Source organism: Mobula hypostoma, chromosome 21 (assembly GCF_963921235.1).
Source record: "Mobula hypostoma chromosome 21, sMobHyp1.1, whole genome shotgun sequence".
Lineage (NCBI taxonomy): Eukaryota > Metazoa > Chordata > Chondrichthyes > Myliobatiformes > Myliobatidae > Mobula > Mobula hypostoma.
In genome coordinates, this window is record NC_086117.1 from 24,464,763 (window position 1) to 24,480,560 (window position 15,798).

At 45.4% G+C, this 15,798-nt stretch overlaps 1 protein-coding gene across 1 annotated transcript in view; it reads right to left on the minus strand.

Moving 5' to 3' along the window:
• The window catches only part of LOC134359871 (laminin subunit gamma-1-like), a 201,041-nt gene extending 185,790 nt beyond the window's left edge, over positions 1 to 15,251 (minus strand). The window contains exon 1 of the mRNA XM_063073647.1: positions 14,834 to 15,251. Coding sequence (XP_062929717.1) covers positions 14,834 to 15,209 — 376 coding nt within the window. The 5' untranslated portion in view covers positions 15,210 to 15,251. The remainder of the gene's footprint in view (positions 1 to 14,833) is intronic.
• Positions 15,252 to 15,798: the final 547 nt, after the last annotated feature.

A 15,798-nucleotide genomic window follows, 5' to 3' on the forward strand; every position in this document is an offset into this window, starting at 1 on the left:
TGCTGAAACCTATTGAATATTGAAAGGCCTAAAAGGAGTAGATGTGGAGAGGATATTTCCTATAGTGGGCGAATCTAAGGCCAGAGAGCACAGCCTCAGATTAGAAGGACGTCCCTTTACAACAGAGATGAGGAGGAATATTTTTATATAAAGGGAGGTGAATCTGTGGAATTCATTGTCACAGGCAGCTACGGAGGCCAAGTCGTTGAGTATATTTAAAACAGAAGTTGAGAGGTTCATGATTAGTCAGGGCATCAAAGTTTACAGGGAAAAGGCAGGAGAATGGGTTGAAAGGGTTAATAAATTAGGCATGATGGACTGGTGAGCAGACTTGATGGGCCGAATGACATAATTGTGCCCAGTGTCTTATTCCTTTATGATGCTCCTTAACACCCACCTCCACAACCAAGGTTTCTTTTAGCATGTTTCCTAATAATTCTCGTGTGCCACAGTTCCCGAGACTGGATTGCATAGAGGGAGAGAGAGTTTAAAAGACGTGAGCACATTGTGTGCACCACAGTTCCTGAGGAGACATTGGATTGTGCATAAACAAGTACTTGGCAAGATTCAAAAAGAAGAATTTGGAATTAGGAGGAATGACCATTTTGGGAGTGGGCCTGTGTTAGAGTGGGGAGTTGAGGCTTTGGCTCATCAAGGCTACGGCAATGAGAGGTGTGAGCCAAAGGTAGATTTCCTTTTCATTATTTATTCTTTCTTCGTGCACATTTAAAGCAGTGGGGATGCCAGGCGGGATAGTGGAACACTCCTCTTGCAGGACGTAGGAAGGCAGGGAGACCTCCAGTGTCCCTGACATCCATATGCACAAGAAGTGCATCTAACAGACCGTGTTAAGGAGTTGGAGCTAGAGCCTGGATGAACTCCAGATCATTTGGGAGGCTGCAGGGTTGATAAGCAGGACATAGAAGGAGGTTGTTACACCCAAGGTGCAGGACACTGGTAAGTGGGTGACTGCCAGGAGGGGGAAAGGGAATAGGCAGACAGGGCAGGGTCTGGTCCCCTCATTGGCAGGCTTGGATACTGCTGGGAGCGGGGTATGACCTAGCAGAGGTCAGGTCTCTGGCCTCTGTGGCTCAGAAGAGAAGGGAAGAGAAGAGGTGAGTTGTAGTGACAGGGGATCAGAAAGGAGGTTCTGTGGATGATAACAAAATTCCCAGATGATTTGTTGCCTCCTGGCTGCCAGGGTCAGGGACATTTCAGATCGAGTCCATAGGATTCTTAAGTGGGAGGTGATCAGCCAGCGGTCGTGGTCCACGTTGGTAGCAATGACATGGATAGAAGGGATGACATGGTCCTTCCATGAGTTCATGGAGTCAGGTGCAAGGTAAAGAACAGGATCTTGAGGGTTATGGCCTCAAGATTGCTACTCACACCACATGCCACTGAGCCCAGAAACAGGAAGATCATACATTTTAACGTGTGGCCATATTGCTGCCTGGTATGCAAACTGTACTTCCCTCGATCGCAGGACTCTGCAGAGAGTGGTGCGGACAGCCCAGTGCATCTGTAGATGTGGACTTCCCACTATTCAGGACATTTACAGAGACAGGTGTGTTAAAAGGGCCCAAAGGATCATTGAAGACCCGAGTCACCCCAACCACAAACTGTTCCAGCTGCTACCATCCAGGAAACGGTACCGCAGCATAAAGGCCTGGACCAACAGGCTCCAGGACAGCTTCTTCCACCAGGCCATCAGACTGATTAATTCATGCTGATACAATTGTATTTCTAAGCTTTATTGACTGTTCTGTTGTATATCTTACTGAACATACAATTTATTACAAATTACTATGATTGCACATTGCACATTCAGACGAAGACATTACATAAAGATTTTTACTCCTCATAAATGTGAAGGATGTAAGAAATAAAGTCAATTTAATTCAATTAAGAGAAATTCAGATAGGTACAGGGAGGAAAATAAAGGGCTATGGTCCAGGTGCAGGTCGATGGAACTAAGCAGATTAATGGTTCTGCACTGACTGGATGGGCCGAAGGGCCTGTTTCATTGCTATGACACTGAGCAGTGCTATGATCCACATATATAGTAGTCATAGTCATAGTCATAGTCATAGTCATACTTTATTGATCCCGGGGGAAATTAGTTTTCGTTACAGTTGCACCATAAATAATAAATAGTAATAGAACCATAAATAGTTAAATAGTAGTATGTAAATTATGCCAGTAAATTATGAAATAAGTCCAGGACCAGCCTATTGGCTCAGGGTGTCTGACCCTCCAAGGGAGGAGTTGTAAAAGTTTGATGGCCACAGGCAGGAATGACTTCCTATGACGTTCAGTGCTGCATTTCGGTGGAATCAGTCTCTGGCTGAATGTACTCCTGTGCCCACCCAGTACATTATGTAGTGGATGGGAGACATTGACCAAGATGGCATGCAACTTAGACAGCATCCTCCTTTCAGACACCACCGTGAGAGAGTCCAGTTCCATCCCCACAACATCACTGGCCTTACGGATGAGTTTGTTGATTCTGTTGCTGTCTGCTACCCTCAGCCTGCTGCCCCAGCACACAACAGCAAACATGATAGTACTGGCCACCACAGACTCGTAGAACATCCTCAGCATCATCCGGCAGATATTAAAGGACATCAGTTTCCTCAGGAAGTAGAGACAGCTCTGACCCTTCTTGTAGACAGCCTCAGTGTTCTTTGACCAGTCCAGTCTATTGTCAATTCGTATCCCCAGGTATTTGTAATCCTCCACCATGTCCATACTGACCCCCTGGATGGAAACAGGGGTCACCGGTACCTTAGCACTCCTCAGGTCTACCACCAGCTCCTTAGTCTTTTTCACATTAAGCTGCAGATAATTCTGCTCACACCATGTGACAAAGTTTCCTACCGTAGCCCTGTACTCAGCCTCATCTCCCTTGCTGATGCATCCAACTATGGCAGAGTCATCCCAAAACTTCTGAAGATGACAAGACTCTGTGCAGTAGTTGAAGTCCGCGGTGTAAATGGTGAAGAGAAAGGGAGACAAGACAGTTCCCTGTGGAGCCCCAGTGCTGCTGATCACTGTGTCGGACACATAGTGTTGTAAGCACACGTACTGTGGTCTGCCAGTCAGGTAATCAAGAATCCATGACACCAGGAGAGCATCCACCTGCATCACTGTCAGCTTCTCCCCCAGCAGAGCAGGGCGGATGGTGTTGAACGCACTGGAGAATTCAAAAAACATGACCCTCACAGTGCTTGCTGGCTTGTCCAGGTGGGCGTATATTTTAATCTATTCATTCTCAGCGTAGGAATAGTGATGACAGGCCACCATTCATTGCACCCCTCTGGCCATCTTTGAGAAAGTGGCTTACTTTCAAATTTTCTTTTGTGATATTCCTGTGAAGCACCTTGGGGGTCTATGTTCATTTTAAGGGTGCCGTTTAAATAAAGGGTAATTGTGGGAGTAGTTAGAGTACCCCTTTCTGTTGGATGTAGACAATTAAACTTCCTCCAGTGAATCTTCCATACATCCAATGGACCAAAGGCCTCTCTTCCCTTTAAGCTACAGTGTAATTCCACAAAGATCAAGGCATCAACCATAAATAATTCCAGTTTCTAGACACATGGAGTACATGAACAGGAGGGAATTTGAACGTCTCTGGGGTAATGAAGTTTGGATCCACAATATTCACTGACCCAGCCTCCATCCCACACAAACAGACTTCCCTGTTCTCAACTCCACAAAACTGGACAGATGTCAAGAGGAAGTTGCGGGAGGAGTTGATCAGATGATGAAGAAGCTCATTGAGAAGAAATGTTAGGAAGCGAGAAGGAGTAGATAAAAGATGTTTCGATTTGCACATTGTTTTCAGTGCCAGAACAACACAAAGATTTCCTCATTCTTTCAGCAATAATACCATTTATTTTTTCATATCCCTCTGAAAGCATAGGAAGTCTTAATGGGACTTAACGGGCCCTTCTCCAATTGGTGACTGTAACTGGTAGATAGCACAAGGATTAGTGCTTGGGTCGCAGTTTATAAACTACATCGAGAAGTTGGCTGAGAGGACCAAATGTAATATTTCCCAGTTTGCTGATGACAGAAAACAAATCAGGAATCCAAGTAGAAAGAAAAATGAATAGGGGCTTTAAGGGGATATTGACAATTGTGAAACTTATATCAAGAAAACACTGCAGATGCTGGAAATCTGAAATAAAATCAGTAAATGCCGGAAATACTCGGTACACCAAACAGCGTCTTTGGAAAGAGATCAATATTTCAGATTGAAGACCTTTTATCATAACTAGGGAAAATAAAAAAGAAACAACTTAGTTTTAAAACTAACTGAATGGACAAAAATATGGCCGATGGATTAGAATTTGGAAAAATGCAGCTTTATCCACTTTAGGTAAAACTAACAGAAATGCTGAATATTTATTGAAATGGTAAGGGATTGAGAAATGTTGGCATTTATAGGGACCTTTCTGCCTCAATGCAGCAGTAGAAGAAACCATGGACAGACGTATCAATATGACAATGGGAAGTCAAGGTGACCCTGGCTGTTGCGGTGGACAGAACCTCCATCAGTGAGGCCAAACCCAGGCTGGAGGAGTAACACCCCACTCCACCTGTGTAGTCGTCAATGTGATGGCATGAACATTGATTTTTTTAATCTTCCAGTAATTTCTCTGTTTTTATTTTACCCCCACCCTCCATCCTTCTTTCTTTTTTTCCATTCCGGTTACCCTCTCACCCTTCTGCGGAACCACCATCATGACCTGACCATCATCTCCCTCTGGTTTCCCACTCTCCTTCCCCTTATCCTATGGCTCTCCTATTAGATTCCTTCTTCAGCACTTTTACCTCTTCCACCTATCACTTCCCAGCTTCTTACTTAATTCTCACCTCCCCCCACCCACCCACCTTCTCCCCTCACCTGATTTCACCCATTACCTGCCAGTTTATACTACTCCCCCTCCCCCACATTCTTATTCTGGCTCCTGCCCCCTCCCTTTCATGTCCTGATGAAGGGTCTTGGCCCAAAACATCATTGCTTATTTCTCTACATAAATGCTGCCTAGTGTGTAAAGAACAAAAGGTATGTTGGCCTTTCTTTCAAGGTGATTTGAGTACAAGGATATAGATTCCTTGCTATATTTACATGAGGACTTGGCGAGCCCACTCAGGGTGCACTATGAACAAATTCATTCTCCTTACTTAAAGGAGCAGAAGTTTATTATTGAGGGCAGTAAAGATTCATCAGAATGGTTCTCAGGCTGATATGGGAAAAATTGAGTAGACTAGGCCCATACACTCCAGAGTTTGAGAGGTGATACATTTGAGATGTAGGTAGGCACCGGATTAGATAATGTAGATGAAGGGATGACCCCCCCCCTCCCCCGCAGTTAAGGAACCTAGAACCATGGATCACAATCTGAAGACGTGGGCCACTTTGAGAGAAACTTCTTCATTTAGGGGAAGGTTAATTTTTAGAATTCTGTCCCTCATAAGAGTTATAGAAGCTCAGTCACTGTATTCAAAACATTGATGGATTTCTGGATATTAAATCAATCAAGGGACTTGTGGAAAAGACAGAAAAATCGATTTGATCATCGTCTTGTTGAAAGGCAGAGCAGCACTGAGCGTCTGAATGATCTTCTCTTACCCCTGTGTCCTACCCTTTATGTTCGAATGCATCCTCTGACAATCATGCACACACTCAGTGGTGCACTGGGAGGGGTGATCCAGCTGAAATGGGGGCTGAACGCACAACCCTGAAGTAGAAATCAAACCCATGATTCTAAAGATAGATGTTACTAAACTGACACAAGGATGCTGCAGGTATCCCCTCCCCACACCCCCTCCCCCACCCAACTGACATAACTTCTGGCCAATGAGTTGAAGAATGATGCAGTGGAACAAGGAAGCAGGTCCATGTCTAATTTGAGCCGGTGATAATCACAGCCCAGAAATAAACATGATCAGACATTGAGGACATCCTGTGCCAATCCACAGAGGGAGACTAAACAAACCATTATCTCGGAAATGTCTGTTGCTCACTGGGCACTATGCCATGAGACTACTTATGTTTCCAGTATTTATTGGAGTGTGGGGAACATCAATGGCAAACAAAATGTTGCATCTTTATACAAACTAAACAAGTATACAAACTGTAAGTCAGACATTCCTCTTTCCAAGGGCGCAGCAGGTCATTCCCAAGGCTGATTTGTAGGAGAGCCTGTCAGTGATTCATTCCTTACAGACTCAAGATGTTGTTAAGTAGGGCAGCTCATTTTTGCAAAGCAGGTCTACACAGGCAGACTAGTCTCCCAGAGCCCAGTCACCAAGGAGTCAGGGGCACAGAAAGAAGGATCATTGAAGAAAGTTTTGCATTTCTAAAGTCCCTTTATAAGTTTAGGATATCCCCAAGTTATTTCCAGTCAAGGGAAATCTTAGAATATCTTGAGGTGTCCCAGGTTGTGGTAGGGCCCAAGGCAAATGCTTTCAAAAGCAAAAGTTGTTTCATATTTCAAGTTCCTGTGTGTCAACATCTCTAAGGACCCAACCTGGAGGTAACATTTTGAAGCAGCTATAAAGAAGGCAAGACAGTGACTATATTTCATTTGAAGTTTGAGATTTGGTTTGTCAACTGGAACAGTTGAAAACTTCGGGCTGCATCACCGTCTGGTATGGGAGGGCGACTGCACAAGATCAAAATAAGTTGCAGAAACTTGTACAATTAGTCACTCCATCATGGGTACTAGCCTCTGTAGTGTCCCAGACATCTTCAAGGAGTGGTGCCTCAGGAAGGCATCATTAAGGATCCCCATCATCCAGGACGTGCCCTCTATACACTGTTAATGTCAGGAAAGGGGTACTGTAAAGCAGTATGAAGGCACATACTCTACGATTCAGGAAGAGCTTCTTCCCCTCTGCCATCCAATTCCTAAATGGACATTGAACCCATGAACACGACCTCACTACCTTTTAAGTTGTTTTCCACTACTTATTTTAACTTAACTATTTAATAGAACTATATACACTATATATATGTGCGTGTGTGTGTGTGTGTGTGTGTGTGCGTGCATGTGTATATATATATACCTATGTACACTAAATGTAACTCAGTACTTTTCTCTATATTTATCTATCGTATATTTCATTGCACTGCTGCCAATAAGTTAACAAATTTTGCAACAGCTGCCGGTGATATTAAATCTGATTCTGATTCTGAAATACAAGTTTAGATGGGGATCCAAAAATGGAAATTTAAAAATTTGTCAATTTTTGATATGAGACAATATTTTAATTCGGTAAATGAATCCCCACCCGGCGCTGCGAATCCCATTATACAAGGCTATATTTCTGCAACATTCAGTGCCGTATGACTAGCACAGCATTGTCAGAGCCCGAGGAGGTGGGAGAGAAAGATAATGCAATTGCCATAACCTGGGGTAAACCTGTAGTTTGCCTCTTTACCTCCTCCAGAGGACTGCGGTCATTACGGATTTTTATTAATGACTTGGGTGAGGAAGTGGAGGAGTGCAAATGTCGCCGAATTTGGTGGCGTTGTGGATGGTGTAGAAGGTTGTCATAGGTCACAACAGGACATTGACAGGATGCAGAGTTGGGCTGAGAAGTGGTAGATGGATTTCAACCCAGAAAAGTGTGAAGTGATTCACCTTGGAAGATCAAATTTGAAAGCAGAATACTGGGTTAATGGCATGATTCTCAGCAGTGTGGAGGAACAGAGGGATCTTGGAGTCCTCAAAGTTGGCAAACAAGTTGATAGGGTGCTTAAGAAGGTGTATGGCGTATTGGTCTTCATTAGTCATGGGACTGAGTTTAAGAAAATTCTGGTTAGACCGCACTTAAAATATCGAGTTCAGTTCTGGTCGCCTCGTTATAAGAAGAATGTGGAAGCTTCAGAGAGGGTCCAGAGCAGATCTACCAGGATGCTGCCAGGACTAGAGAGCGTGTCTTATGAGGGTAGCTTGAGCAAGCTAGGGTTTTTCTCTTTGGATCAAAGGAGGATAAAAGGTGACTTGATAAAGGAGTACAAGATGATAAGAGGCATAGATAGAGCCGATAGCCAGACACTTTTTTACAGGGTGAAAATGGCCAATAACAGGAGACATAATTTAAAAGAGATTAGAGGAAAGTATGGCGGGGGGGGGTTGGAATGTCAGAGGTAAGTTTTTTTTAGACAGTGTGGTATGTGGACCACCCTGCCAGGGGTTCTGGTAGAGACAGATACATTAGGAGCATTAAAAAACTCTTAGATAGGCACATGGATGATAGAAAAATGGCGAGCTACGTAGGAGGGAAGTTAAAAAGTCATTGCAGACCAAACGCCCTGTGCTGTACTGTAGTGTTCATGCTCCACCACATATGCCAGATACACTTCCCATTAACTGGAATCCCACACCTTAATATACATATTGGAAGGCTATCTGTTCAAGGCTGATGAATTGTTGATTTATCTACACCTCTCTTAATAGACAGGGTATATTTTAAATATTGACCCATCACTGTACAAAGAATCGAGGGATTGCGTACAAGTCCTGGTGGCTGCCTGCTGACAAACAGTCTATTGAAAATGATCAATTGCTGAATCTGGTGTTGGAGAATTATATCAACTAAACTCTTGATCTATTTAGTTGACGGCTAAACAATTTAACAAATGAACAATAATCATCTCAGCACCAGTGATGAGATACGGTGGCTCAGTTATTAAGTTAATGACCATGAGCATCGATTCAGAGACAAATTCAAATCCTATTACAGCAATTTCAAATGAATAAATAAATTTAAAATGAAAAGCTCGGATCTATATTGGTGACCATGAAATAATCTGATGGTCATATAAAGCAATCTGCTCCGGTGCTGCCAATATTTGGGAGACGCTGTGGCACGGTGGTTAGTGCTGCTGTCTCTCAGCTACAGGGTCCTGGGTTCAATCCTGACCCAGGGGTGCTCCCTGTGTGGAGTTTGCATGCTCTCCCTGTGACAGTATCGGTCTCCTCCAGATGCTCAACTTCCTTCTCACACCCCAATATACCCTTCATCGGGTACCTCCTATGTTCGCGAGCTTCAGCTGCTGTAGCCCACCCACTTCAAGGACCGATGTGTTCGGAGATGCTCTTCTGCGCACTACTGTAACGTGTGATTATTGGAGTTACTCTCACCTTCCTGTCAGCTTGAGCCAGTCTGACCATTTTCCTCCGACCTCTCATTAACTAGCTGATGTCACTCACTAGATTCTTTTTTTGTTCTCTTGCGCCATTCTCTGTAAACCCTGGAGACTACTGTGTGTGAAAATCCCAAGCGATCAGCGGGTTCCGAGACACACAAACCACCCCAACTGGCATCAACAATCATTCCACGGTCAAAGTAACTTAGGTCACTTTTCTCCCCCGTTCTGACACTTGGTCTGATCAACAGCTGAACTTCTTGACCATGTCTGCATGATTTTATGCATTCAATTGCTGCCACAAGATTGGCTGATATTTTCTTAACAGGGTACACAGGTGTCCCTTAGTGGTCTCTGAGTGTATGTATTATAAGGCCATAAGACCATAAGATATAGGAGCAGAATTAGGGCATTTGGCCCAACGAGTCTACTCTACCATTTCACCATTGCTGATCCAATTTTTCTCTCAGCCCCAATCTCCTTCCTTCTCCCCGTATCTCTTCATGCCCTGACCAATCAAGAATCTATCAACCTCTGTCTCAAATTTACATAAAGGCTTGGCCCCCACAAATGCCTGTGGCAAAAATTCCACAGATTCACCCCTCTCTGGCTAAAGAAATTCCTCCTCATCTCCATTCTAAAAAAATCAGCCCTCTATTCTGAGGCTATGCCTCTGGTCTTAGACTCTCCCACCATGGGAAACATCCTCTCCACATCCATTCTATCAAGGCCTTTCGCTATTTGATAGGTTTCAATGAGGTCACCCCCATTCTCCTGAATTCCAGTGAATACAGGCCCAGAACCATCAAACACTCTTCATATGACAAGCCATTCAGTCCTGGATTCATTTTTGTGATCCTCCTTTGAACCCTCTCCAGTTTCAGCACATCCCCTCCAAGAAAAGTGGCCCAGACCTGCTCACAATTCTCCAAATGATGCATACCAGTGCTTCATAAAGCTTCAACATTACATCCTTGCTTTTATATTCTAGTCCTCTTGAAATTAATGCTAACATTGCATTTGCCTTCCTCCCCACAGACTCAACCTGCAAATTAACCTTTAGGGAATCCCAAGTCTCTTTTTACCTCAGTTTTTTGTATTTTCTCTCCATTTACAAATAGTCAACCCTTTCATTTCTTCTACCAAAGTACATGACCATACAATTCCCAACACTGTATTCTATCTGCCATTTCTTTGCCCATTCTCCTAATCTGTCTAAGTCCTTCTGTAGCCTCTCATCTCTCTCAAAACTACCTGCCCCTCCACCTATCTTGATATAATCTGCGAACTTTGCAACAAAGCCATCAATTCCATCATCCAAATCATTGGCATATAACGTAAAAAGAATCGGTCCCAACACAGACCCCTGTGGAACACCACTAATCACCGGCAGCCAGCCAGAAAAGGCTCCCTTTATTCCCACCCTTTGCCTCCTGCCAATCAGCCACTGCTTTATCCATTCTAGAATCTTTCCTGTAATACCATAGCTTGTTAAGCAGCCTCATGTGTGGCATCTTGCCAAAGGCTTGCTGAAAATCTAAGTATACAACATCAACTGATTCTCCTTTGTCTGCTTGTTACTTCTTCAAAGAATTCCAACAGATTTGTCAGGCAAGATTTTCCCTTGACGAAACCATGCTCACTAAGGCCTATTTTATCATGTGCCTCCAAGTACCCTGAGACCTCACCTTAATAATCGACTCCAACATTTTCCCTGCCACTGGGGTCAGACTTTTTGGCTGGTAGCTTCCTTTCTTCTGCCTCTCTCCCTTCTTGAAGAGTGGAGTGACTTTTGTAATTTTCCAGTCTTCCAGAACCATTCCAGAATCTAGTGATTTCTTGAAAGATCATTACTAATGCCTCCATGATCCCTTCAGCCACTCTTTCAGTACCCTGTGGTTTACATTATCTGGTCCAGGTGACTTATCTACCTTCAGACCTTTCAGTTTCCCAAGAACCTTCTCTCTAGTCATGGTAGCTTCACACACTTCCTGCCCCCTAACGGCAGGACTTCCACCATACTGCAAGTGAATTTCCACAGTGAACACTGATGCAAAATACTCATTCAGTTCATCTGCTGTTTCATTGTCCCCCATTACTACCTCTCCAGCATCGTTTTCCAGTGGTCTGATATCCACTCCTACCTCCTCTTTTACACTTTGTGTACCTGAAGAAACTTATCCTTTACAAGTTAATGGCAAAAGGTGTTAAAGGGCAGATGATGGCATGTGTAAGAGACAATACGTAGCAGCTCTGAAATAGCCCTGGGGCACTCGGGGGTGAACAATCCTTTTCTGTCATTTGAACAAAGAAATGAAACATACAGATTTTTATTTGCTCTTAAAGCACAAGTTTACTTGAGTGGGTTCCGTTGAAGACCTTCCCCCCAAACAACTGGCAGAGATTTGAAAAATTAACATAACATCCATGTTTCCTACCCCCTCAATGACCAAATGACTGCTTTCCATTTAACACCAACTAATTCAGCAGAAAGTCAACACCAGTATAATAGGCAAACTATTTTTCAAGGAATGCATGCCCTCAGCTTTAACTGAGAAAAATGGATGGAGGGGAAGGAGAGGGGAGGGGCTACTGCACAGGAAAGAAGTGAGCTGTAGAGTGTTGGAAAATTAGTCAGGTCCATCGTGGACATTGTCTTCCATAGTATCTGCAACATCTTCATGCAGCGGTGTCTCAAAAAGCAAATTTGCTTAATGGTCCACCATTAAGCAAAAGAAAATCTGCAGATGTTGTAAATCCAAGCAACACACACAAAATACTGGAGGAACTCAGCAGGCCAGGCAACATCTATAGAAAAGAGTACAGTCCACGTTTCGAACAAAAACCCTTCATCAGGACTAGAGAAAAAAAGATGAGGTGTCAAAATTAAAAGGTGGGTGAGGGGAGGACAGGAGGTGATGGTGAAACGGGGGGGGGATGGGTGAAGTAAGGAGCTGGAAAGTTGATTGGTGAAAGAGATACGGGGCTGGAGAAGGCGGGGATCTGATAGGAGAGGACAGAAGGACATGGAAGAAAGAAAAGAGGGAGGAGCACCAGAGGGGGGGGGGGTGATGGGCAGTAAGGAGATTAGGTGAGAGAGGGAAATGGGAATGGAGAAGGTGGGGAGGGCATTACCAGAAGTTTGAACAATCTATGTTCATGCCATCAAGTCGGAGGCTACTTGGATGGTATATGATATGTTGCTCCTTCAAACTGAGTGTGGCTTCACCGAGACAGTAGTGGATACTATAGACTGGCATGTCAGAATGGGAATGGAAAGCAAGGAATTAAAATAGGTGGCCACTGGGAGATCCCACTTTTTCTGGCGAATGGTCTCCCAGTCTACGTCGGGTCTACAGCAGGCCACACTGGGAGCGCTGAACACAGTGTATGACCCCAACAGACTCACAGGTGAGGTGTCGCCTCACCTGTTTAGGGCCCCGAATGGTAGTGAGGGAGGAAGGGAGGAGGTGTAGGGGCAGGTGTAACAGTTGTTCCACTTACAAGGATAAGTGCCAGGAGGGAGATCAGTGGGGGAGGGGCAAATGGACAAGAGAGTCTCGGGAGGGAGCGATCCCTGCGGAAAGCAGAAAGTGGGGAGGGGTAGGATCCCGCTGGAGATGGCGGAAATTACGGAGAATTATATGCTGGACGCGGAGGCTGGTGGGATGATAGGTGAGGACAAGGGGAACCCTATCCTTGGTGTGGCGGTGGGAGGATGGGTTGAGGGCAGATGTGCGCGAAATGGAAGCGATGCGGTTGAGGGCAGCGTTGATGGTGGAGGAAGGGAAGCCCCTTTCTTTGAAAAAAGAGGGGAATCTCCTTCGTTCTGAAATGAAAAGCCTCATCCTGAGTAGATGCGGCGAAGACGGAGGAATTGAGAGAAGGGGATGGCGTTTTTACAAGTAGAAGTGTGGGACGAAGTAGCTGTGAGAGTCAGTGGGTCTATAATAGACATCGGTAGATAAGCTGTCTCCAGAGATACAGACAGTGAGATGGAGAAAGGGAAGGGAGGTGTCGGAAACGGACCAGGTGAATTTGAGGGCAGGTTGGAAGTCGGAGGCAAAGTTGATGAAGTCGACAAGCTCAGCATGGGTGCAGGAAGCGGCCCCAATGTAGTCGTCGATGTAGCGGATGAAAAGTTGGGCAGTGACGCCAGTGTAGGCTTGGAATATAGACTGTTCCACGTAGCCGACATAAAGGCAGGCATCGCTGGGACCCATGCTAGTACCCATGGCAACATCTGCCCCTACACCTCTTCCCTCACTACCATTTAGGGCCCTAAACAGTCCTTCGAGGTGAGACGACACTTCGCCTGTGAGTCTGCTGTGGTCATCTACTGTACCCGGTGCTCCCAGTGTAGCCTTCTGGATGTTGGTGAGACCCGACGTACATTGGGAGACCGCTTCGCCAAGCACCTACATTCCGTCCGCCAGAAGAAGCGGTATGTCCCGGTGGCGACTCATTTTAATTCCAAATCCCATTCACATTCCGACATGTCAGTCCATAGCCTCCTCCGCTGTCGCGATGAGGCCACACTCAGGTTGGAAGAGCAACACATTATATTCCGTCTGGGTAGCCTCCAACCCCACGGCATGAACATCAATTTCTCGAACTCCCGGTAATACTCCACCACCCCCCACCCCTTCACTATTGCCCGATCCCGTTTCCCTCTCTCTCCTTGTCTCCTTGCCTTCCCATCACCTCCCTCTGGTGCTCCTCCCCCTTCCCTTTCTTCCATGGCCTTCTACCCTCCCCCTACTTCTCCAGCCCTGTATCTCTTTCACCAATCAACTTCCCAGCTCTTTACTTCGCCTCCCCTTCCCAGCTTCGCCCATCACCTTGTGTTTCTCCCCCCCCCCACCACCCACACCTTTTAATTCTACTCCTCTTCTTTTTTCTCCAGTCCAGCCCGAAACTTGCACTGTACTCGTTTCCATAGACGCTGCCTGGCCTGCTGAGTTCCTCCAGCATTTTGTGTGTGTTGTCCACCATTACGAACCCCCATCACCAGGACACCTCCTTTTCTCACTGTTACCATCAGGAAGGAGGTATAGGACCCTGAAGGCACGCCCTCAGCGATTCAGGAACAGCTTCTTCCCCTCTGCCATCCGATTTCTGAATGGACATTGACTCATGAACTACTTTTTTGGCACTACTTATTTAATTTAACTATGTAATATAGATTCATACTGTAATTCACGCTTTTTCTCTATTATTATGTATTGCATTGTACTGCTGCCGCAAAGATAACGAATTAAATCTGATTCTGATTCCATGTGCGGTGTCCCGGGGCAACTGTTCCAAATGATTCAGCTGCCCAGGCTGCATAGGACGAATTCTCGTTTTAACTCCCACAGAATTTTAACCTAGTGTACGGACAGTCCGTGCATTCCTTTTGGTTTCACTTGGAACTGTGTAGTTACAAAAGATTTCAAATTAAACTTCTGATTGTAGCAGGTGACCCTGCAATTGCAACAAATGAGCGACTAGTTGCAAGGAATTTTGAATTCCCCTAGTATTTGAAAGTTTAAGAGTAACGTTGTGGTTAGAAAAAGGATTGAAACTTAACCCAGTTATCTGCAAGTTAAACACATGACGGAGTTATAGCGACAGGTTTACAGTTGCCCGGCAGCAACGCCGCCCAGCGGAGTTGTCACTCACCCAGGTGTAGGGTCAGATTAACGGAGTTGGGGAACTGCACGCCGCGCAACATGGACGGGCTCTGCCACCAGGTGGGCTCCAGCTCATTGTGGAAGTCGTTCAGGTAAGTGGCGTTGTGGCTCTGCTGCGGGTCTGGGGCGTCACACACATGGCACGATTTGGTGACTCCAGTCACGCCGGTCTGCAGGCAGTATTCCTCCGGGGCGGGAAAGCCGCAGACGTCGCTGGCCAGCACGGTCCGACCGAAGGCAGCGTTGCAGAATTCCGGCATGCATCTTTGGGCTTTCCCGGACTCCTGCTCATAACACGAGTCCATCCCGGCCAGGACAGCGCAGAGGTGCATAGAAAAGGCAGTCAGAAAAGTCAGCAGCTCCATAACAGCCACGGCGCGTCTAGCCTACTCACTTTGAAAGCACTTGGTAAACTCTCAATCTCACATAAGTGACATCCCACCAAGGCAGGAAACTTATTTGCAATAACAATTTGAAATATCCCTGCCCCCTGCCGGTGGGGGAATCCTGTGTGCAGTTTTCAGGAATAAAATGAAATAATCTCCTGCGCTTTACACGATCCCAGAACTACCTGTGTTCGGGGCTGACTGAGGCCAATGCAATTAACCCAGATGCATTAAGTTGCAAATGTGACCATACCGGTATAGAAATTTAAGTTACTTTCATTCCTGCAGTCAATGAAGCTCATCTAACGCGTTGCGATGTAGTATATTGTACAGTACAAAATATAACTTCCGCGGCAATATGACAATGATCAGACCACGGATTAAAGGGGATTGTTTGAAAGATAAATATCGACAGGAAAAGAGACAGCATCCCAGACGTCCCAAATAAACTAGAGTCGTAGAGTCACGGAAAAGTAGAGCTCAGAAACAGGCCCTTCGGCCCATTTAAAATGCCTACTCCCGTCGATCTGCACCTGGATCATAACCCTCGTATCACTACTATCCATAC